Below are 24,712 nucleotides of genomic sequence, written 5' to 3'. Positions count from 1 at the left end.
ACCATATTAGGTCCCAACTTTCGAAAAATCTCAAGAACAGCGTGATCTTCGCTTGAAGTGACGAGCCATGCACGCTCGCCGTTTGCAGTGCATTAGACCGTTGTTTTCAAGCCGCATCCGTGCTTCATTATAGAAATGTATTGTTTGCATATTGTGGTGTATACAAACAATGCAGTAGATTATGGCCAGGGACAAAACCAGCCCGTGCAGTCGCAGTTTAGGAAATACGCCATAGCCAATTAGTGATGTGGATGTTGTCATGTGACTGCATTTTGGTTTGTTTCAACTGGTTCAGACCAAAGCAATCAGTGTGGTGTGAAAAGGACCCAAAAATGCTACAATGTACTGTATAATTGTTTGCCCTTGGTTCGGATCAAATGAACCGAACTAGAGATGTGAAAGCACTCAAAGATGTGTACTTTAGGTTGTCTGTTTGGTCAGCATGTTGGTTTTCTTGTCAGTGATTTTTTTTAGCTTGTTTTGTTTTCAATTAAATGGTTTTGGTAGTTGTTTTATAGACAGATATCAGCATGGTGTTTACATTACATTAATTTTGTTTTTGTTTAGTTTTTTCTTAGTTGATAAAATGGCTCTTTTAACTCTGACCAGAATAGGGGACTTATCGACAAGTGTTTTTTGCTAGTTTCAGCCCGACGCAGTTATCATTTTCACGTCCTGCGCCACGTTGTTTAAATAGTAAATGCATCTGCGCCCATTTGTTCGCCCATGGGCGTGCTGGTCTGAAAAAGAGGTGTGTTCAGGCATGTTGTTGGCGCGTTGCTATTTTAAGGCAACTGAAAATGACTGCATGTATCAGAATTAGCCTACCTATTTGCAGTAATTAATAGAAAGTAGGCAGATCTGTTTCCTTGCTAGAGAAATTCCGCCATGTAAATAGCGAATCCGCCATGGCACGAGCGCAACTGGCTTTTAAAGGGAATGGGAGATGAGACTCTGATTGGTTTGTTACACGTTACGCCCAAAACACACCCATTACTCATTAAGAGAATAGGGACAATCCTTTTAGACCATGCGCAGGGTGCGCCAACCGTTTTTCCCGTCGTTAAACTAGCAAAAGTGGATTCGGACACGCCCTAAGTGCACTTGCGCCGTGCACTTTAGTCCATGCGCTTAGATCATTAAAATAGGGCCCATAATGTTATGATGCATTGCTCAATTTCAAAACATTTGGTAGGCAGTGTAGGATTGTACAAGGGATCAAACCGCCAACCTTGTGGGAAGTGGCCCACTTCTGCCAGCCCACCCATGGGAACTGTGTGCTTTAGTATCATAATTAGACTGCATTTTGATTGGCATGATACATTTTGATCCAGGGGGACAGTTTTTGGGACAACACTGGTGCTGATGAAGGTGTTTGCCTGGTTGAAGCACATGGATTTTGGAAATGCTGTTCTTTTCACACAGACACACACACACAAACACACATCAGTGCATACTCATCACTCTCAAGGGCGTTTTCTCTCTTTCCCGCTCTCTCTGAGTCTTTCTCACTGTTCCCACATACCAGACATGGAGAGCTGACTCCAAGGTCCACTGTCAGGGGAAACAAAGCGAGCAGAAGGACAAAAAAGCAAGCACAAGTGAGGGGAAAAGAGAGAGAGAAAGATGAGTGAGAGTGAGAGAGATAAAGAGTGCGTGTGTATGTACAGAGACTAATCGTCCCTGACTGCCAGGGAAGCTCTTTTAAAGAGCCTCTCTTTCTTCTGTATTCCTCTCACCTCAGCGTTCGGGAAAGACTTTTCATCCATTACACTTGAGAGAGGCTTTTTAGAGCTGAGGAAGACCTTTTAAATGGGTCATGCCCTAAGTTTCACATTTGATTCCTGGTTTTTGGTGGAATTAATTGAATATGAGCTCTTGTATTCTGTGCTGTGACTCTAAGGATGAGTGCATCACTGTTTAAGTCTTAATACTTCAAGTACAGATGTTGTATAGATTCTCACATTAAAATATTGATCCTAACTTTCTATTTTATTATATTTATTTATTTAGCATTATGTATTATAAGCTTTGAGGTGGAAAAGTCTGATATTTTGCACTTTGGTTAACTGTACATGTCTTTCTATTTTTTATTGTTAAGTGAGAATTCAACTTTTATTTTTAAACATTTAAAATGTAATTTATTCCTGTAATGACAAGACTGTAAATTCAGCATCATTACTCCAGTCTTCAGTGTCACATGATCCTTTAGAAATCATTTGAATATGCTGACTTGATGATCAAGAAACATTTCTTATTATTATTATTATGTTGAAAACAGTTGTGCTGCTTCATATTATTGAAAAACCATGATACATGTGGAATCCATGATACATTTCTGCAGTTACTGATACATGATAAATACAGAACTGCAGTTATTTGAAATAGAGATATTTTGTTAGCCTGGTCCTACCAGACTCTCGTACATTTCATTTGTACAAAGAGTCTGGCCACTCTCTACTGACAAGCGTTTACTTCCTTGAAGGCGGGTACTCTGTTGAAGTTTAAAACTATTGGATCTGCCCAGAGCCACTCTGGATCTGCCATAACCAATCGCTAACGTTTGGTCGTGACGTATGTCATCTAAAACTAGAGCACGACATCAACGTCATCGTTCTCAGCCACTCCTTCTGTTCGCTGATTGTACCGGTTAAAATTTGACTGGAGAAAACCAGAGATTATACCACAATCCCAGACGGAGTACTGAAGGAAAATTAAAATTGAGCGGAAGTACGTAGGAGGGCGGTGTCAGGCTAATATTTTGTAACATTATAAATGTCTTTACTGTCACTTACCCCAAAATCTGGAATGGTGCTGTATGTATGTATATTCTAAAAGTACTTTTCTCTCAGGGTTTGGGGTACCCTAATGATTATAATTTACTCTATTTGAAAACATAATTAGCCTATATGTCTTCATTTAAAAAGCTAGGCTCTTTGTATGCCACAGGAGGCTCCATATTCACAGCAACAACTGTAAAATCACTGAGCTTAATCTACTGATAGGTATACACACACGAACACTGGCAAAGCCTGATAGAAGTCTCTTTTTTTATTAAACATTGTTTGCTGTGGATTGGCAGAACATTCATCTAAAAACCTCTACAGCTGCCAGGCCACCACCACTAATGAGTGAACTACACCTGAAACATCAGCGTTTTTCACTCCATTCCAGATGGAAGATCCTGACATGTTATGGAATACAAACAGTTCATTTTTTCCAAGCATACCAACAACTAAGGTGTAATGCAGTCAGCTTTTTTTGCTTGACACCGCTAGGCTGTAAATACACAAAATAAATGTATATATATATATATATTTTTTTTTTCTTCTTTATTTTTTTTTTACAGTTAAGAAAATGTCACTAACTGAATGAAATTTTCTATAACTAATAATGTTTAAATCATGTTGTTTGTTTTTTTTTACCTTTGCTGGGCGTCATCCACACATAAATACAAAACACCATGGTAACATGACAGTAACATAATGCAATAAACATTAATTTAACAACACGATTTAACATAAAACCCTAATGTACATAACAGATACAAAACAAAACACTAAAACGAAACAGTTATTTCAGTGAAAAAAAAATGTAAATGTTTTTTATGTAAATTATAAGGGTAACATTTTTCAATAAGGTTTCATTTGTTAACATTAGTAAACATGAACTAACACTGAACAATACTTTTACAGCATTTATTGATATTAATCAATGTTAATTTCAACATTTTTAATCAAAAGTTTTTTACATTTAATTAATGCACTAGCATGAACAAAGAATAAACAATTATGTTTTTACTAACTACCTTTAACAAAGATTAATAAATGCTTTAAAAATATACTGCTATTACTAATGTACTAGTTATACAATATACTTGTGTAACTAATGTTAACAAATAGCACCTTATTGTAAAGTGTTACCGTTATAATTCAATTCTAAATACTGTACATTTAATGGTATTTTACTGTAAATTCTATAAAATGCCCCATTAGATCTATTAAATTTTTTTTTCAATGTATAGAGCAAGGCACTTACAGTTAACCAATTAACAAGTTTTCACAGTACAATTTTTACTTTAATAACATTGAATAAAACTGATATCAAGAAACTTTTTAACCTATATCATGGACTGAGTCGGTGTCAAATTCCCTCAGTCTCAGCGTGTGAAAATGTCTGAAATCAGGCTAGAAGTTCTTCACAGTGCAAAAGACTAAAAGGATGCTATTACAGGACGTTTAACTAAAGTTTTACAACTGAAAGTCTCTAAAATGCTATCCGAGTGCATATTTTTATCTCCCATGACCTCTTTGCGTAAATGCAATCAGATCTATAATGTTCCCAGTGTACAACTTCACTAGCACACTGTGTTAAAAGATGGAGCGGTGAGCTGCAAGGGCCAAACTCAATTACCTAAAAGCAGTGTGTACTAGCCTTTGGACTGTCTACGAGGTGCCTTGGGTTGTTTGAGTAGCGTGTGTGTGTGTGTTGTGTGAGTATACATATACTTTCATGTTTTTTTGTATCCATTAGTGGTAGAGCAGGCCGTTTGTCCCCTCGGCTCCAGCAGTTTGCTTTTGTTGATGGGGGGAAAAAAAGGAATTAATGGGAAAAACACAAAAAGAGAGATGCTGTCCTTACATGACATGAAAAGCGATTCAAGGAATAAAAACACTTCAGAACCCAATTTCACGCTTTCATTTCCCTCGACCACCATTTTGCTCTGCTGTCTCCTAACCGTTGTTGTTTTGTATGGGAACAGCAGCCTGTAATGTAAAGCTGTGGCTGGTGGTGTTGCTTTGTTTCTTGGATTGTGGGATGTTGGGACAGTGTCTCTTAGGGGGCCATCTGCCTCTCTTCTTAATCACTCATCACATTTACATCTGATAGTTCCAGCCAGGCCACATGCATGCATATGCAGCCTCATGCACGTGTGATTTCATGCTAATACAAGAATAATTTCCATGCTGTTGTTTTTGGATGCTTCTGTAACATTTCAACTAGGGCTGGGTGATATTTCCAATGCTGACATTTTAATGTGCTTTTCATTGGGCCATTAAGTTTCTCAAAGACCTTGTCACACTACTTTTGCAATCCTTGTCTTGTGAGTCAGAACTATGAGAGCTTTAAGAGAGATTTGATAGTTTTAATAGTGTCTCTGATTTATTCTTCAGTGGGGTTTTTTTTAAATGTTTTTGTAAAGTGTCTTATGTTCATTAAGTCTGCATTAATAAAAATACAGTAAAACTGTGATATATTTCTTTGATGAATAGAAAGTTAAAAAGAGCAGCATTTGTTTGAAATATAAATATTTTTCTGTACCTTTTGATCAATGTAATGCATCCTATTTAGGATACAACGGGGCTAAAGGCGCCACGGGGTAAATGGTACCTTTGACTTGATTTTCCTCTAAACCACTATGGCACAAGAACTTACCGTAACACTTTCCAAAACATCCTCTTTTCAAGATCCACATGGAAATTTGGCTGATCCTTGATGCTATCGGGTTGAGCAGCAAGTTGATTCTGTGCTAATTTGATCTAATATTAAATGTTTTTTTAAATGTTGTAGTTTTAAGTAGCAAATGAGAATTGCTAAAATTATTGAATATATTTTGAGACAAAGGTCTTCTTAATGATTTTCAGTTTTTCCGTCCCTGTTGTTGGGACTAAACACACAATAATTAACATGATAATAAATATATGACTTTTCCATTTGTTGACATGACATAGATTCAGATTGTAAATATAAGTTATGTCATGACAACTCTTTGAGTGTTTGGCATTAGTAATGGGTATGACAATGTTAATATTAGGGCTGGGGCGGTTACCGAATTACCGCAACACCGCGGTCACGTAACGCCTACCGCGTGTCTGAGATCGTCACCGCCATCACCGCAAAAAAAAAAAACATTGGCCTGCAAATGTGTGCACGTTGTGTCTAATTCCATGGATTCATTGATTCTAATGACATGGATTGTTACTAATGACATGTGTGTCTTATATGGATTCAAGGTTTTCTAAACAAAACTTCATCAAAAGATGGAGCAAATCCGACCTTTCGTGAGTTGGGGAGCGCAATGTTCCATTATAACATTTCATTTGTATTGACTATTAGGCCCAAATGCGAGAGTACCTGTGTAAGGTCTTTGTAGCCTATAATTTGAATTTCATTTTACTAAAGCATAAAATACAGGCGCATAAGCAGGACCTCAGTTTTTAATTGCACGTGCTTAACACAATTCTCTCACATGATTGCGCAGCCGTCAATAGCGGGTAGGTAGATAGAAGTCATGAAAGCAGAAAAAGAACGCACTGCCCGGGCCATGGGTTTGTGTCGAACGCTGGTGACCGATTTCTCCCATAGCTGGCAAAAAAAAAACAACGGCTTCAGAAAGAACAAACTGAGCTGGACGTGCCTCAGCCCTCCTTAGTACTGTTAAGTTTTAACTCTCTTCCAACTCTGTTTGGGAAAGATTGGCTACAAATAAGCTGGGCATGCGAAATTTCATTCAATATAATCAATAAATAATCTATTGTAGGCAATTAAATATAAGTTGGCTATGTGATTCTGAAATTCCAATTTCATTAAAAGGCTATCGAAAAAGATATCCCTCTGGCAGGCTTACAATCACAGTAGTGTGCAACACTTTGTTAAAATAAATAGCCTCTGTAAATATTTGAACCACTGAGACAAAAGCGCACACGAGATGTATGAATTAATATAAATATGTAAACATATGTAATATAAATATAAATAATAATTAATATACAAGTGTGAGCAGCGACACTTACTTAAATATAAATAGCCTTCGTTAAATAGCACCACTGAGACAAAAGCGCACACGAGATAGGCAGATAGGCCTATATATAAATTACTATAAATATGTGAAAATATGTAATATAAATAACATAAATAATTATAATATATATACACATACATACAATCACAGTAGTGTGAGCAGGGACTATTTGTTAAATTAGCCTAAATAGTCTTCGTTACATAGCCTTGAACCACTGAGACAAAAGTGCACACCACACGAGATATGTAAATGAATATAAATATGTTAATATTATAAAATATAAAAAATAAATATAAATAATATTCATATTATATATTATATTATATATAAAAGTAGCATAATATACAGTCACGGTATAGTGTGAGCAGCGGGACACTTTGTTAAATTAAATAGCCTTGAGCCTTCGTTAAATAGTCTTCATTAACCACTGAGACAAAAGCACACACGAGATGTAAATTGTAAATGTAAATGAAAAGCCTGAATTTGTAAAAATATGTAATATAAAAATATAAATACTAAAAATATAAATAATATATTATATTATATGCGCTGGTGTGTGCACGAAAGTCGTTAGTTTATTGTTTGATGACGACGACTGTAATCTGAAAGTAAAAATATGGGAAATAAATAAACATGAACAAATAAATATATATTACTGATCAATACCGATAAATAAAAATGTGTTTGTTTGTCTTTGTTTATTCTGTTCCATCTTCAGATCTGATCTGATCTGCTCTCTCAGCAAAAAATATAAAGACTGGGATGTAAACCATAGCCTAGTCTATATTTCGTTTTGCCAGCACTTTTTTTTTTCAGATATTATTCCATTTCTGTTCTAATTGTTCCTGTCCTAAACGTGAAAAAATAAATGTAAAATAAACATGTTCCTTATTATGTTCAATTGCCTGCGCTGGTGTGTGCGTGTGCGGCTGTGCACGAAAGTCGAGCGGGAGCCCTTTATAGCGGTTTACCGCTGAACCGCGGGAATTTCTTGCTTTTCAACCGCGGTAAGAAAAAATCCATACCGTCCCAGCCCTAGTTAATATGTTTGGTCTTGGTGGAATAGATCTGTTACGCTGCTGCTGCTTTTAATTCTGCTGCTGCTGCAGAGCAAGTACAGGACTTGCTACTGCCAATACACATACTGCTGTGAGTAAGTAAGAAATGCTGCTGCTGTACAATCAAGTGTACATGAATTACCCATTGCAAATCTATACAGGTGGAGCTGGGGAAGGTGGTGGGTGGCGGGTCAAATACTCGAGTATTTGAAGGTTGAGCATGCAAGCGCTCATATGGCTGCCGATACATCGCGAACCAATTGGCTGTGCCCTAAAGATGGTGATGTGATTACGAACAGGTAGTTAAAAGACCTATTAGCCTGCGCCATCTAGAGTTTCATGACAGAACTTTGTATATATCAAGTTGGGTGTCCACCTTAGAGATAAACAAACCATCATATTTAAAAAATATATGATATTAATCCTATCATATAATAAAATATAATTTATTGTTACTACTATAAATCTACATTGAATTATTTTGGGATCTTCTTCAATGCTTTCAGAATCTTTACTTTTAAAATATGTTTTTTATATTAACATTATTTTAATTACAGTATTTATTGAACAAAAATGTATTATTTTATTTGTCAAATTAAACAGAAAATAGTACAGACTTTGCTAAAGTGATTGTTTTGAATAAGTATTAACTTAGACATTATTAAAAACATTATTTTAGCTAAATCATTTGTATCAATACTGTGCTGGTGTGTGGGGTAAAAGGCCCACCTTCCCACCTCATACATTTATAAGATTTTTTAACAAAATAAACCACTTTTATGATTTATTTTCATACAAAATCTGTTGCTCCATAAATGTTCAATACAAACACATATATTTTTTTCTGCAATCATACTCTATGGGAGTAGTGAGAAGCAATTTTTTTCTTAAGGTGTGCCTTTAGCCCCTATATATACACACTCTTCTGTTCTACAGATATATGATCAAAAAAGAAAAATTAAGAGAGCGATAGCCTGGCCCTATTTTCAGCATTGTGTGTGAGTGGAGAGCATATGCTTTCTTGGAGCCAGAAATGCCAGAGGTTCATTTGGAGTAGGACCATCACCTAAAGCATTAGATCAGAGATTATTCATGTGAGAATTAAACACACACTGAAATGCTTTTGGCAAATGTTCAATAAAGCATTGTATTTGTTTAGTATTTGCCTTCTAATTGGGTCAACAATACCATCATTAATTCATGTCACAATTAAATTTTTGTGTAAACATATGGACAGGACAGTGCCTCTGTGTAACTTGTAGTGTGTAGATGTGCGTAACTGAAGTGGCTGGCGTGACTTTGCCAACGGGACTTATTCTGGCTTGTTCAATTCTAAGGTCATGCTTCTGTTGAGTGGTCGTCACAGAGCACATGTGACTGTGACTCAAACTATAGATTTAGCCAAAGCCACTTAAAAATATTTAGCAGCCGCATAGCAACGCCCCGACAACTACTTTAATGCGATAACCTTTGCATGGGAAAGCACCACTTCAGTGAAAATGACCATTCCTTTTACCCTTTCTGACCTTAGTATTTACTGTCTAACTCATAATCTCATATACCATATCTCAGGCTCATTGTAGCATGAATCCTGGTGTCAATGGGAATATGGTAGCTATCTCTTGAACAGAGCGGTTGCAAAGAGAGAGAGAGGGGGGGGGGGGTGGCGAGCAAGGAGAACAGATTGTGTCGTCTCAAAGGTCAATGCCGCTTATTTCCTGGAAGGGTCCGACGTACATTACCCTCGCTCCGACTGGACATCTTCCACACAAAGCGGGATGTCTGGCTACAATACCATCCAAAAATAAAATAAAAGCTTTGGTCAGTGTGGAATACCATGGTTTTATACAGTGTATATATCATTTAAAACGTCTCATAAAATACAAGAATAACAGGTTCAGGAATAACAATTCTATTATATTTGGAGATATACCCAACTGTATATTTTCCTTTTAATTTTTTTAAGCAATAACGTACAGGCAGACAAAAATGTGATTATTACATTATTAAGTAGTTTAAAATAAAAAAAGATTGTGTACAGTTCATAATGTAGACTGTTTTTTGGTAGTTAGTTATTTTTTAATATAGTCAAAATATGTTCTCATACAGAGAGCGGAACATTCCAGAAACATGTGCGTGTGTGTGCGTGTGTGTGTGTGTGTGTGTGTTTGTAATTAGTGCGTGCCTCATTTCTAATACATTATTAGCAGGCTCTTCCAGCAGAATGAATAGGATGTTTTCGTAATGACCTCCCTCGTGGCATCCCTCCCATTTTTCCGTTTGTTTTTTTTATTTATTTGCAGCTCATGCAAATTATGCTGCTGCAGAATCAGCACTGAGTCTCCTGGGCTACTTCATGCAATTTGTTAGTGTTACACATTCGATGTGAATCAAGTTTATATGTGTCTAATCTGTAATCATTAGCTCTCTCTCTCTCTCTCTCCTCTACACTTGGTCAGTCAATTTTTTTCTCAAGGCTTAGTCTATCATCCATTCAGAGTTTTTCTGGATCGATGTTTAGACCGTGGGCTGCCAATGCAATCATGTGCAGCTCAGGAGAGATTGGAAGTGACTGCAGCGAATTGACGCTAGTTGAAATGACAATGGCCTTTCGATGGGAGTGAATGGAGAGAAATGGAAGTGATCTTAGTTCTGTTATGAGGCAAAAGTGTGTGTGTGTCTGTGTATAAAGGAAAGTGTCACTAACATGTGATGTAATTTTATAGGTTTTCTTTGCTCTTTTAATTACATTGTTATTTTGGCAGTGTTATTGAGGTAAAGGATTAACAGTCTATTAATAGAAAGAAAAATCTATAGAAAAATCGGTAACAGTTTACAATAAGGTTTCATTTATTAGCATTAGTTTAGATGACGTAACAATGAACAATGTTCAGGTGGTTAACTGACTCTTACATTTACATAGCTTTATTCCCCTGTTTCTGTTTCATTCATTCACTTTCCATTTTACCCATGTATGCGGGATCGTGTGTATGTGTTTGCTTAGACTAGTTATGTGTTTGTGATTTATTCAAATAAACTTTTGCACACATTCTCCTGAGCGTTGTTTCTGTGGTCACTGCTTGCTAAACAAAGTCTTTTTAACAATGCGATCATAGCTTCATGCTCTTTCAGTAGCACTGTACCCAGTATGAAAGTGGCTACGCAAAATATCCATTCTGAGAGGTGATAGATGATCAATACTGAGTGTTCGTTGTACGAAAAGGTCAATTGAGTGTAATATTAATACTGCTACATCAAGTTAATTCTGTTAACTAACCAAAATATTTATAATTAATTATTCTTTTTCCCTGTGAGCTAATTTGCTACACTTTATTAACCTTTGTTAATGTTACTTAAAGGGGCACTTCAGCGCTGGGAAGATGAATGTGTATTTAAACTGTCATTTATGTAGTAGAAATGTGAAATTATTTTTGAATTTGGTGCCTTCTAGACTGAGAAAAGACAGAAAATGTATTTTTGTCTCGTGGATGAAAAACAACAACTCCCAGAATGCACTTGCTTCGCTGCCTTACGAGGCCACTCCCAAAGCCACGGCTATTGGTTATCACTTGCCCACCGCGGCACCGCCCCCAACGTTGTTTTGATATTCATAGTAATAAAATCATTTCGTTCAGTTAGAGAACAGACACTACAATTAAAAACTGAACGTGTCTTTTCAATAAAGTGTGAGTGAGCCGAACGAAAGTCACGTCACAGATGCAGCAGGAGTCAGATTTCATTCACCACGAGAGCGAAGAGCTGAGCAGAGCTGAGGTAAGCGCGGCTGTCATTCGCATATGGAAGCTAAACTTTCATTGGAATTCATTGAAAAGTTGAAACACTCACTTTGCTCCGTACCGCTCCGTTATGAATGCCCGAGCCGAGCAGCAGCGGGCATGCACATTTACATTCTGTGAGTGAGATCCCTCCCCTGTGGGCGGGTTGAAAACATGCGGAACTAGCTCCTGTAGTCTCTAGGCTCTGGCCAAAAATCCTCTGATGACGCAAAATGACGTAGAAATAAAATGCACAATTCTCTCGTCTCAGGGGGATATGAGGGGGGAAAGTACCATAATTCAAATAAACTACCGGGTTTCTACTGATACAAAGCTTAATGCTAAATCACTGAAGTTATCCTTTAATAAAAGTATTTATATTCATGTTAGTTCACACAGTGCATTACATAATGTTACATAAAAAATACTGTAAAAAAATATGGACGTGACCCATAGGTTTCTGAAGAGCTGTTTTGAAGCGTAAAGTAGGGTTGTGCTGACCGTTGCCATCTTGGCAGCGCGTCATCACGCATCACAAAAAATGGACAAAGAGGCGGGACGTGGGTGGAGCTGAGGTGACGTGATGACTAATAGACAGCAGACAAACGACAATCCACCTGTCACTCAAAGTGGCCACGCCCTTAATTATGCAGAACTTTAAGGCTTTATGTAATGTAAACGAATGAGTTATAAAAAAATTCACCCCTCTCACAGTTGTCATGAAGGGCAAAATGAACCATATAGACCAAAACTACAATTTGTGCCAGGCTGTAAATATGTTTTTTTTCTGCTGTAAAGTTGGGCATTTTAACATGGGGCTCAATGAGATTCTGCTCCCTTCTGGAGCCTGTGTCTAGCAGCCAGTCGACGAATTGCAGTTTAAGTCACTTCCGTATTGGCTTCAAGAGAAACTGGGGGAGGTTGCCGCTTGAGACTTACCAACAAAAAATTAATATTTTAAATATTATTCTCCTGAGATATGAGATTGGGAATCACCGCTCTGAGCAATACATTTTTCCTCTGTAGAAAATATTTTCATACTCCTTAAATGCCCCAGCATATCGAAAGCCACACACACATGGAGATGTGCATGTAAACACATGGACACTCACATTTGTGACTCTTGCTTGAGTAAGTGACACTAGCGTCGCAACACATAGATGTTGTTGGAGTGTAATTAAGTTTTCCTCTTGCAGTGAGGGGGGAATCTGAAGCTGAGTGGGATGGGGGGTTTGGTTAGGAGGCGTATGCAAATTTTCTGCAGCATTCAAGATTAACCAATGATTTGAGAAGTTAACCTAATTACACAGCGCTATTTAAAGGTGTACAGATGATTCGATCATAAAACCAGCATGCTGTCCAAAGTGCTGAGTGCTTTTCTCAGCCTCACCAATTGCCTCATCAGCATTACTTTCTTGTACTTCTCACTTTCTCTCTCTGTCTGTCTCTCTCAATTATATTTTAATTTCAGTTTACTGTGATTCATTGCTATGACAAGAGCAGTATGTTTGTATTGTATTTTCAGTGAAAAATATGGGAAATATAGTAAAATAGTAATAGTAAAACAAATCAAATTTAATTAAATTACTATTCAAAACTTTGGGGTCAGTAAGATTTATTTTATGTATTTTTTGAAAGAAGTCTCTTATGCTTACCAAGACTGGATTTATTTGATCAAAAAATACAGTAATAAAAGTAGTTGTAACGGGGTTTGTTGATATAAGAAGAAGGAGGCGGGAACTGGCGAACATTCAAAAGACTTTAAAGGGTTAGTTCACCCCAAAATGAAAATGCTGTCATTAATTACTCACCCTCATGTCGTTGGACACCCGTAAGACCTCCGTTCATATTCGGAACACAAATGAAGATATTTTAGTTGAAAGCTGATGGCTGAGAAAGGCTTCAGACAGGCCTCCATTGGCATTCAGTACATTGACACTTCCAAGATCCATGAAAGGCACTTAAAACGTTGTTACAAAGTCTATCTCACCACAGTGGCTCTACAATAATTTTACGATGCGACGACAATAGTTTTTGTGCGCAAAAAAAAATCAAAATAACACCTTTAACCAACTTGTTCTCGACTTCCGTGTGTGCCTCCACGACGCATGCGCGAGAATATGACGTAGCGCCGGCGTTCGGGAATCCATGAAATACACACTTTAACCCCATTTTGAGAACTACACCGAGACCTAAAGCACGATCAATGTAGAATCCAACAGCTTAGACACGCGCGTCTTCCTCTGCTCGTAAACAAATCGCTTCGGGGTCATCTGTCCGAGCGCCGGATCTGCGTCATATTCTCGCGCATGCGTCGTGGAGGCATACACGGAAGTCGAGAACAAGTTGGTTAAAGGTGTTATTTTGATTTTTTTTTGCGCACAAAAACTATTGTCGTCGCATCGTAAAATTATTGTAGAGCCACTGTGGTGAGATAGACTTTGTAACGACGTTTTAAGTGCCTTTCATGGATCTTGGAAGTGTCAATGTACTGAATGCCAATGGAGGCCTGTCTGAAGCCTTTCTCAGCCATCAGCTTTCAACTAAAATATCTTCATTTGTGTTCCGAATATGAACGGAGGTCTTACGGGTGTCCAACGACATGAGGGTGAGTAATTAATGACAGCATTTTCATTTTTGGGTGAACTAACCCTTTAATCTTAAAATAAACAGAACGAAAGTATTCCTCACGGACGACTGCCGCACACACATAATAAAACCTAAAACAAAACAACATAAAGTCCAGGCCTGGTCCTCTCTCGTCCTTCACTGTCGTCGCTCTTCCTTTTATGCTTCCGTCGCTCCTCCGTGAGAGATCCGAGACCGGTGTGACGCGCAGATGGCGCTCATCAATCATGCACCGGCCTTGCGCCGCTCTCTCACGGCTCTCGCCCGCCCTGCTTGCCACAGTAGTATTATTTTAATTTAAAATAACTGTTTTGGGAAATTATTCTAATATGCAGATTTTATGTCAAAATAGTTGTGTTGTTACAGTTCTAATTTTTTTTCAGGATTCTTTGACGAATACAGTTTTTAAAAAAATAGCATTTATTTGAAATATAATTTTTGTAAAGATATAAAAGTTTTTACTTTCAATTTTGATCAATTTAATACATCCTTGCTGAATAAAAATATACATTTCTTACAAAAATGTTACTGACCCCAAATTAACCCAAATTACTGACATTTTATATATACATTTTACATTTGAGTGTGATGAAAGTTATATTATAATGCTACTCTGTGCATTCGCTCAGCGGCTACTATATGAGACACTTGTTGCACACTACAGTAAGCAAGATCGATATCAGGCATGGTAAAACATGGAACTCATTGTAAATCAAGAAAGCAAGCATTAAACAATAAGACTAACTTTTTTGAGCTATATAACAATGATTAACTTTCTGTCGATGAATGTATCCAAACAGTTGCTCACCTGTCTAATAAAACACATAATATATTAAAGCGTGTTTGGTCTTTCCATGGTTTCTACAAAATATAGGAAATAGAGGGTAACGCGGGTATGATGTCATTGATAGGCGATGTACAGACATGGTCCATGTCCTGGTTAAAATTGCTAATTTCTCTAGATTTAAACATTCTAGGAAACATTTGGGATAATGTAAGTACACAAGTCAACATAATGCATAACATTTTTCTAGTGGTTTTTGGATATTTTAATCCAAAAATCTTCAATAATTTCCTCTTCCTCTGAAACAACTTTTCTTTCTTTCTGTTATCACTTAGTGATGGACTCTCTGTTCTAGGTGTGTTGTGTGAAGACAGCATGATTTCTGTTGACAACTGATCTCGGTAGTCCAAACCCTCAGTGTCAGTCTTTCTAAGACAGATGGGCCGCAGCGTCTCTCTCTTACTGTCTTCACTCACTCTCTCCCTGTCTTGCTTTCCTTAAGATGAATAATGCATTGACCAACACCAGCTGTGTTGGAAACTCTCTGTTCTTACCAGGAATACACCCTGCCTCTAAATGTGTGTTTATCAGTGTGTGCCTGTGAATATTTCTGCTAGATGCAATCTCACTTGAGAATTTGTACCACAAAACTGAGAATCTAACCTTTCTGTTTGTGTGTGTTGTTTGTGTGATAACAGGAGAGTGAGCTTCAGCATGTTCTGCAGGAGAAAGCACGTCTGAATCTCCGGTTGTTCAACGATACCCAGAAGGCAGCAAAATATGAGCAGGTAAGCAGGTCTCATTGTAACTTACGGCTGCATGACAAACCCTCGACATCTACTTGCTCACACACACAATGGCATTGTAATCCGTTCGCGCCATCATTTGTTCCCTGGTGGAGAGCACTAATGGTGTTTTTGCCACTTGAGTGGAAGTGGAGGATTGTTCCTCATAAAGCTGGAGGCCTTGGGCTGCCCAACATACATTTCAGCATCCTCTAACTCAATCCGGAGAGTCCCCCTGCCCCGCTGGAGCACAGCAGTGACCACCCACTCACTCAGAGATTGATGAGTTAATTTCTGAATGGTTGTATCACTGCACAGTGTATAAAAGATTTTTGTGGAGATTTAAATGTCATGCTGATTTTGGTTTGTGCTAAAGGAGAAATACTGGATGAAAATATTTTTTTTGGCTTTTATAATGATAGGACAGTATATAGACAGGAAGTGAAGTGGGATAGAGAGGGGGCAGGAACGGAAAGGTCCACGAGTTGGGACTCAAACTTGGGTTGCCTGAAGCACAATGGCACTATATGTCGGCGTGCTGCCCACAAGGCTTTTTTTTTTTTAAAGAAATTAACACTTTTATTTAGCAAGAATGCATTAAATTGATCAAAAGTGACAGTAAAGACATTTATAATGTTACACAAGATTTCTATTTAACTTACTATTCAACAAAAAATCATGAAAATGTATCACAGTTTCCACAAAAATATTAAGCAGCTGTTTTCATCATTGATAATAATAAGAAATGTTTCTTGAGCATCAAATCAGCATATCAAAATGATTTCTGAAGGATCATGTGACACTGAAGACTGGAATAATGGTTGCTGAAAATTCAGCTTTGCCATCACAGGAATAAATTACATTTTAAAATATAGTAAAATAGAAAACAGTTACTAATATTTCAGTTGCTAAATATTTGTTATAATATTTCACAATATATATATATATTTTTTAAATCAAATAAATGCTGCCTTGGTGAGCATAAGAAACGTCTTTCAAAAACAAAAATCACATCCCAGATTTTTGAACGATGCTGTAATTATATTTTTCTATAAAACAACGTGCTGTGCACTTTTTTTGGCCAGCAATAATTATTTGTAGCCAATAAATGTTTGAATTCACTCGCAATTGGCCAAAAGCTGTACCTGTCAATGATCAGAATGTTGTACAGTTAGTACTTTCAAACTGACAATGAGTCTGCTGAAGCACAAAAAGATTTAATGTCTCAAATAATGACAGAAAAAGCAATGAATACTTTAAACTAACTGAGATGAGCTCTGCTACTTCATGAATCAAGTTAATCATTTAATAAATGTCTTTCCATGTGTTAAAAATAGATCTGTAGTGGCATGGGCAGCCATACTGTACCATGACAGATAATTGCTCTGCATTTTATTAAATAATATGAGGTTTAGATTTCCAAGTCAGTGTTATTTAGTGTCATTGATATACTTTTATAGTTTTGGTTAATATTTTAAATCAGACTGTATATTCATATTTTCTGTTTTTACTTTAAGTTTAGTTAGTTTTATTCATTTTTTTTTCATTTTATATAGCTTTTTTATTTGTTTTTTATTAGTTTTAGTTTATTTTAAGTTATTTTAGTACTTCAAGTTAAACTAAACAAAAATGAGAAATGTTGCCTTAGCAACTAGCTGAAATAAAATACGTTTTTTGTTTTATTTCAGATATAATTTTGGTTTCGTATGGTGGCGCATTGCTGCCACATACATATTATTTCTTCCACTCAATTATGACATAATAATGAGATGTCATTTTAACAATATGTTTTCCATTACATTTAAAGGGTTTGTTGTGAAGTGAGGGGAAATAGCCTAAAACTGTGATTTATAACTAAAAAGTGCATATTTACAAATGGGGATACCATTTACGCCAATAAAACAAGTATATTGTGTTTATTACTCCCACCCACATTAACTTAAATTCTATGTATTAAATTATTATACTAATTATGAGGGGTCCATGTTCTACCTTAAAAAGTTTGAGAACCCCTGGTTTAGATGGAGTATCTGTGATGAACTGTACTTCAATAAATCCCAATCCCGTGCATGGGCATTGCCATTGATACGGACTGCAGTGGATGGTATTTTTATAAAATAATATGCCGTTATTACAAGGAAATATATCGTTTTGACGACATAACATCTAGGTGTAACGATACATCATTATATCGAGATATCGTGATATATGGGACGATTAGGAATGGGTATCGAAACCCGGTATTAAATGAGCCCCGGTGCTAAATTAGGAAAGACTGCAGTATAGATAAGCTCTGATGCTAGCGATTTTGCTGTCTGTACTGGAGAAATTAAGAAAATACACGTACTATTTATTTTTGCTACATAGACGTTATTTTGCGAATTCTATACAGCCGTTTCTATAAGCAATAATATTAAACCATGTGTTACATTTTTGCTAGTCGCAAACCAGAAGAGAGAGAGAGCAATCTCTCACTCGGAGCTACAGCGCGCACGACAGCCCCTGCTTTTTACAATGACGATTTAACACGATTCGCCACTATTTAGTGACGATGGTCAACCAAAGTTTAGTCTGGTTACACTTCAGGCCTGTGATATTAATCTAATTGTATTTTTGATTTTGGTTGCCAAGAATTATAAATAGATGAGGTAAAACTATTAAAAACGGGGAGGGGTTCAACTATTAAAATTTTTATAAAGTCAATTATCTAGCTTCCGGTGAATCGCCTTCCGTATTCAACTTACGGAAAAAGTGTAATGCCACTCACAGTTCAAAATGCTTACTTCTGATGACATTGCACACCAGTTGCGCTCGTCAGACGTAGCGTAAGCATTTTAAGAATCAGCACAATCTGTGATTATTGTAAAATGCAGTCTCTGCTGTTGCTATTGTGGGACGTGTTTGTTTGTTTGTTAATACATAGATAGAGCTATTAAAAGCACAATAATCCGAACACAACTTGCACATTATAGTACTTTAGGCTTTGTGTGCGCATCTAAACCATCAAATACACACAACAAATAGCCTTTGTCAAAAATGACAGCTTGGAGGGTATTCACTTAAACACAGTTTATGTCTTCAATGGGCGTTAATAGTTGGGAGAAAACATTTATATCTGCATTCGGTCTTAAAGGGGCAGCGTCTAATAAACCCTGACGATTGTGCTATTAATGTGAATCAAACAACAAAAGGCGAAGAGAAAGATACTCGCAGCTTTAAAAAGCATTAATCTATCAATTTGTAGAGTAAAAACTATACAGTGTTATTTTATATTTGATTACTTTATTAGATGCCTTTTGTAGGCCATTACTTGAACAGTAATGTTAGTAGACCTTCCTGAGATTAAAGCACCGTATTTCATTTGTATCTTTGTTTTATTGTATTTATTTGACCATTTGTTTGTACATTTGTTTCTTTGTTCTTGTTCTTATCGTATGCATATAAAACACAAAAAATGTGCATTTAAAAATAGATGTTATATTCGTTTTCTTCAAACATTGCTGTTTAGTTTGCTATAGATATTTTACATTTTCAGATTATAAAGCAATGTTAATTATGTTCTTAATTTTTCTTTTTATTATAAAAAAGTATAACAAAAAGAACCGATAAGAATACAGTTAAAGTACCGGATCGATAAGCAGTATCGGTGAGAGTAATAATACCGTTAAAACTTTAAGGATACCCATCCCTAGCGACGATATAAGTCAGTGATGTAAACAATATGACTCGATATGACTTTTTACACAAAGTAATAGCATGCCAGAAAGCACTGGAGGTTTTCTGAGTCAAAGGGCACATTTCTGCTCCCTTTTAGCTCTTGGTATCAATGTATTTTGGGGTATTTTCTAATCTACCATTTGTTTGCGTCTACTGAGCTTGTGTCTGTGTGTTGGTCCTTAAGGGGTAAAAATGTAATTTCCTGGATAGTGAAGTTGATGTCCCTTGTGATGTTGATCTTGCGATGAGGGTCTTGAAGTTATGAGTTTGTGCATGTTGTCATGGAAAAGCAATTTCCTGAAGGCCCGGTTTATGACAGCGTCAAGAAACATTGTTGAACAAGATATTGTAAGACGGTTTGTGGCATGTATGTTTGTGCGTAACTCAGCATATCTATTGGAGACTTTTCTTCAAGGGTCTGAAGAGTGGGTATGAAGAAGTACTGCTCTCTGGAATTGGCAGATATTACATTCTTGAGCAGCAGCATGTTTACAAGTGCTAGTTTGTCACGGCACTGATGGACCATAACTGCCATCACACAGACTTATATCACTCACATACACAGCACTACATATCACTTATATTCTTGTTACCAAACACTGCAGTTTCTGAACTCTGCCAAAATCACACAGGTACAATAAAATGAAGCTTTTTTTTATCAGTCTCATATAAATGTTATGTTTCGTTAGTATACTCTAGTGCTAGATTAAAGGAGTAGTTCACTTTAAAAGGAAAATTACACCATGATTTACTCACCCTCAAGCCATCCTAGGTGTATATGACTTTCTTCCTTTTGATGAACACAATCTGAGTTATATTAATAAATATCCTGACGCTTCCAAGCTTTATAATGGCAGTGACAGGATACATTGAGTTTGAAGCTCCAAAAAAGCACATCCATCCCTCATAAACGTACCCAACACGGCTCGGGGGGTTAATAAAGGCCTTCTGAAGCATAACGATGTGGTTTTGTAAGAAAAATATCCATATTTAAAACTTTATAAAGTAAAATATCTTGCTTCTGCCAGACCGCCTTCAATATTCAACTTACGAAAAAAGTGTAACTAGCGCAACGTATCACTAGAACGTAGCATAAGCGTTTTGAACTGTGAGAGGCGTTACAAGTGCTGATCTATAAATATAAAATGTTTTTCTAACATGTTTGGGGGACTAAATTGAAATGTTCACACTGCTCCTAAAGATATGTTACTTTGTACACTATTCATATCGCAGTCCTGCAAGGATGATAGAAAATGTACTTGCAATTGCTGTCCTCCGGCAAAACATGAGAGCAGTTGCATTTTAGACCAAAAATATAATGGTGACTGAGTGCGACCTGGACACATCAGTGAATGGTGAGATATTTTGTTAAATAAAACCATCCTGCCAGAAGAATAGCATGATAATTTTATTATGTCTGTTCCATCTGTATCATCTCAGTGAGCTTTTATGAGGTTTTACACATGCGCTGTAAGGTAAATTTAGCGTTTTCCGACGTTTCTGTAAGGATGAGAAACTTTTAAAAAAACACTTGAAAATGCTAGTGTGGACGGAAAGCATTTGAAATGAAAATGCCGTTTTTAAATGTATCCGGATTAATGTAGACGTAGCTTTGAGCACCAATTCATCATATCAGAACGATTTCTGAAGGATCATGTGACACTCAAGACTCCATATACACTCACCTAAAGGATAATTAGGAACACTATAATAATACTGTGTTTGACCCCCTTTCGCCTTCAGAACTGCCTTAATTCTACGTGGCATTGATTCAACAAGGTGATGAAAGCATTCTTTAGAAATGTTGGCCCATATTGATAGGATAGCATCTTGCAGTTGATGGAGATTTGTGGGATGCACATCCAGGGCACGAAGCTCCCGTTCCACCACATCCCAAAGATGCTCTATTGGGTTGAGATCTGGTGACTGTGGGGGCCATTTTAGTACAGTGAACTCATTGTCATGTTCAAGAAACCAATTTGAAATGATTCGAGCTTTGTGACATGGTGCATTATCTGGCTGGAAGTAGCCATCAGAGGATGGGTACATGGTGGTCATAAAGGGAAGGACATGGTCAGAAACAATGCTCAGGTAGGCCGTGGCATTTAAACGATGCCCAATTGGCACTAAGGGGCCTAAAGTGTGCCAAGAAAACATCCCCCACACCATTACACCACCACCACCAGCCTGCACAGTGGTAACAAGGCATGATGGATCCATGTTCTCATTCTGTTTACGCCAAATTCTGACTCTACCATCTGAATGTCTCAACAGAAATCGAGACTCATCAGACCAGGCAACATTTTTCCAGTCTTCAACTGTCCAATTTTGGTGAGCTCGTGCAAATTGTAGCCTCTTTTTCCTATTTGTAGTGGAGATGAGTGGTACCCGGTGGGGTCTTCTGCTGTTGTAGCCCATCCGCCTCAAGGTTGTGCGTGTTGTGGCTTCACAAATGCTTTGCTGCATACCTCGGTTGTAACGAGTGGTTATTTCAGTCAAGTTGCTCTTCTAACAGCTTGAATCAGTCGGCCCATTCTCCTCTGACCTCTAGCATCAACAAGGCATTTTCGGCCACAGGACTGCCGCATGCTGGATGTTTTTCCCTTTTCACACCATTCTTTGTAAACCCTAGAAATGGTTGCGCGTGAAAATCCCAGTAACTGAGCAGATTGTGAAATACTCAGACCGGCCCGTCTGGCACCAACAACCATGCCACGCTCAAAATTGCTTAAATCACCTTACTTTCCCATTCTGACATTCAGTTTGGAGTTCAGGAGATTGTCTTGACCAAGACCACACCCCTAAATGCATTGAAGCAACTGCCATGTGATTGGTTGATTAGATAATTGCATTAATGAGAAATTGAACAGATGTTCCTAATAATCCTTCAGGTGAGTGTATATACATAAATATCCATATTTAACATGTTATACAACTTAAAGGGCCACTTCAGCGCTGGGAAGATGAATGTGTATTTAAACGGTGTCATTTATGTAGTAGAAATGTGAAATTATTTTTGAATTTGGTGCCTTCAAGACTGAGAAAAGAAAATGTATTTTTGTCTCATGTGGATGAAAGACAACTCCCAAAATGCACTTGCTTTGCTGCCCTACAAGGCCACTCCCTACACCGCCCCCAGCGTAATTTTGATCTTTATAATAATACATTAATTTTGTTCAGTTAGAGAATAAACACTACAATTAAAAACTGAACGTGTCTTTTAATAAAGTGTGAGTGAGCCGAATGAAAGTCACAGGACAAACACAGCAGGAGTCCGATTTTATTCAGCACGAGAGGGAAGTAGTAGCTGAGGTAAGCGCGGCAGTCATTCTCAGCGCGTGTCCAGTCTGGCGCGTTATCAGATCGCATATGGAAGCTAAATTTTCATAGGAATTCATTGAAAAGTTGAAACACTCATTTTGCTCTGCAGCGCTCCGTTATGAATGCCCGAGGTCGAGCCGCGAGCGCATTCACATTCTGTGCGTGAGATCTCTTCCCTGTGGGCGGGTTGAAAACATGCGGAACAGCTCCCTCTACTGGCTGTAGTTTTTTAGCCTCTGGCCAAAAAATCCTCCGATGACGCAAAATGACGATATTTGCGTCATCGGAGGAATTTTTCCAGAAATAAAATGCATAAATCTCTCGTCTCAGGGGGATATGGTAAATGGTAAATGGACTGCATTTATATAGCGCTTTCAACAGACCCATGGCCATCCAAAGCGCTTTTACACATTGCCTCACATTCACCCATTCATACACCGACGGCGGTGTCAGCCATGCAAGCTCGGGAGCAGCTGGGGTTAGGTGTCTTGCTCATGGACACCTCGACACTTGGTCAGGTGGAACCGGGGATAGAACCACTGAGCCACTGCCGCCCCATATGATGATATGAGGGGGGAAAGTACCATAATTAAAATATACTACGGGGTTTCTACTGATACAAAGCTTAATGCTAAATCACTGAAGTTACCCTTTAAGGAAAAAGCGTAACCTGGCGTAACACTTTTTTTTGGCTTCCATTCACTGCCATTATAATTCTTGGATTAGCCAGGACATTTTTTAATATTTAACTCCGATTGTATTCGTCTGAGGCCATGTCCACACTAATACGTTTTCGTTTGAAAACATATATTTTTCTCTCCGTTTTGGCCTTCCTTCCACATTGAGACGTAGCTTCGTGTTGTAGTGTGGACTGTGAAAACGAAGGTATATGAAAACAATGACGCATGTTTAGTCATGTGACGCATATTGTATTAATAGGTATTCATGTTTATACAGCTATTGTGCCTCTTATGTGCAATGTTTAAAATATGTTACTTGGCGCACTCTTCATATCACAGTCCTGCAAAGATGACACAAAATTTACTTGCAATTGCTGGACAGCAGTTGTATTTTAGACCAAACATATAATGGCGAGAGCGACCTGGATGCATCAGTGAAAGGTGAGCTATATTGCTTAATAAAATGATCCTGCCAGAAGAATTGTGTGATAACTTGATAATGTCTTGTTCTGTCTGTCATCACGGTGAGCTTTTATGATGTTTAACGCATGCACAGGAAGTTGAATTTAGCGTTTTCCAATGTTTCAGTGTGAACATGAATGTGAACGCTTGATAACGCTAGTGTGGACGGAGAGCATTTTAAAATGAAAACGCTGTTTTCAAATGTATCCGGATTAATGTAGACGTAGCCTGAAAGAAGAATGTCATATACACCTAGGATGGCTTGGGGGTGAGTAAATTATGGGATATTTAAATTTTGGGGTGAACTATCCCTTTAATTGACTAATTAAAAACATTTTTTTTTTTAAAATCTTAATTATTCCAAATCTTGCTTTCTTTCTTATTTTCTTTTGTTTCATTCCTTCCTTGCTTCCTCTCCATTTTTTATTGTTTTCTATAATCAAACAGCAGCAGGTGTATTTACTGGGCTCCATTGGTTATGTCTTCTGCTGTTGCACCTGTGAATTATAATCGTCTACTTTGGTCTTCTTTTGATGTGCAATTTTCTGGTCTCCCCTAGTTCTGTCTCACACCCGCATGTGTGATCTGTTATCGCTGATTTATGCCTGCTAGCATCAGCACCCCTGTAGCCTGCTTATAGTTAATCTTTTAGTCATGTCTGTGTCAGTATTTAGTTGGAGGCACATCTTGGCATCCCAT

General features: G+C 37.5%; 1 protein-coding gene across 1 annotated transcript in view; it reads left to right on the top strand.

The window, feature by feature from the left end:
* The window catches only part of LOC307132372 (uncharacterized protein), a 117,619-nt gene extending 101,152 nt beyond the window's left edge, over positions 1–16,467 (top strand). The window contains exon 5 of the mRNA XM_079826625.1: positions 15,747–16,467. Coding sequence (XP_079682751.1) covers positions 15,747–16,049 — 303 coding nt within the window. The 3' untranslated portion in view covers positions 16,050–16,467. The remainder of the gene's footprint in view (positions 1–15,746) is intronic.
* Positions 16,468–24,712: the final 8,245 nt, after the last annotated feature.

Source organism: Gobio gobio, assembly GCF_949357685.1.
Source record: "Gobio gobio genome assembly, chromosome: 10".
Classification (NCBI taxonomy): Eukaryota; Metazoa; Chordata; class Actinopteri; order Cypriniformes; family Gobionidae; genus Gobio; species Gobio gobio.
Note: the sequence above shows the minus strand (reverse complement) of the source record. Positions and strands in the feature narration are given on the sequence as shown.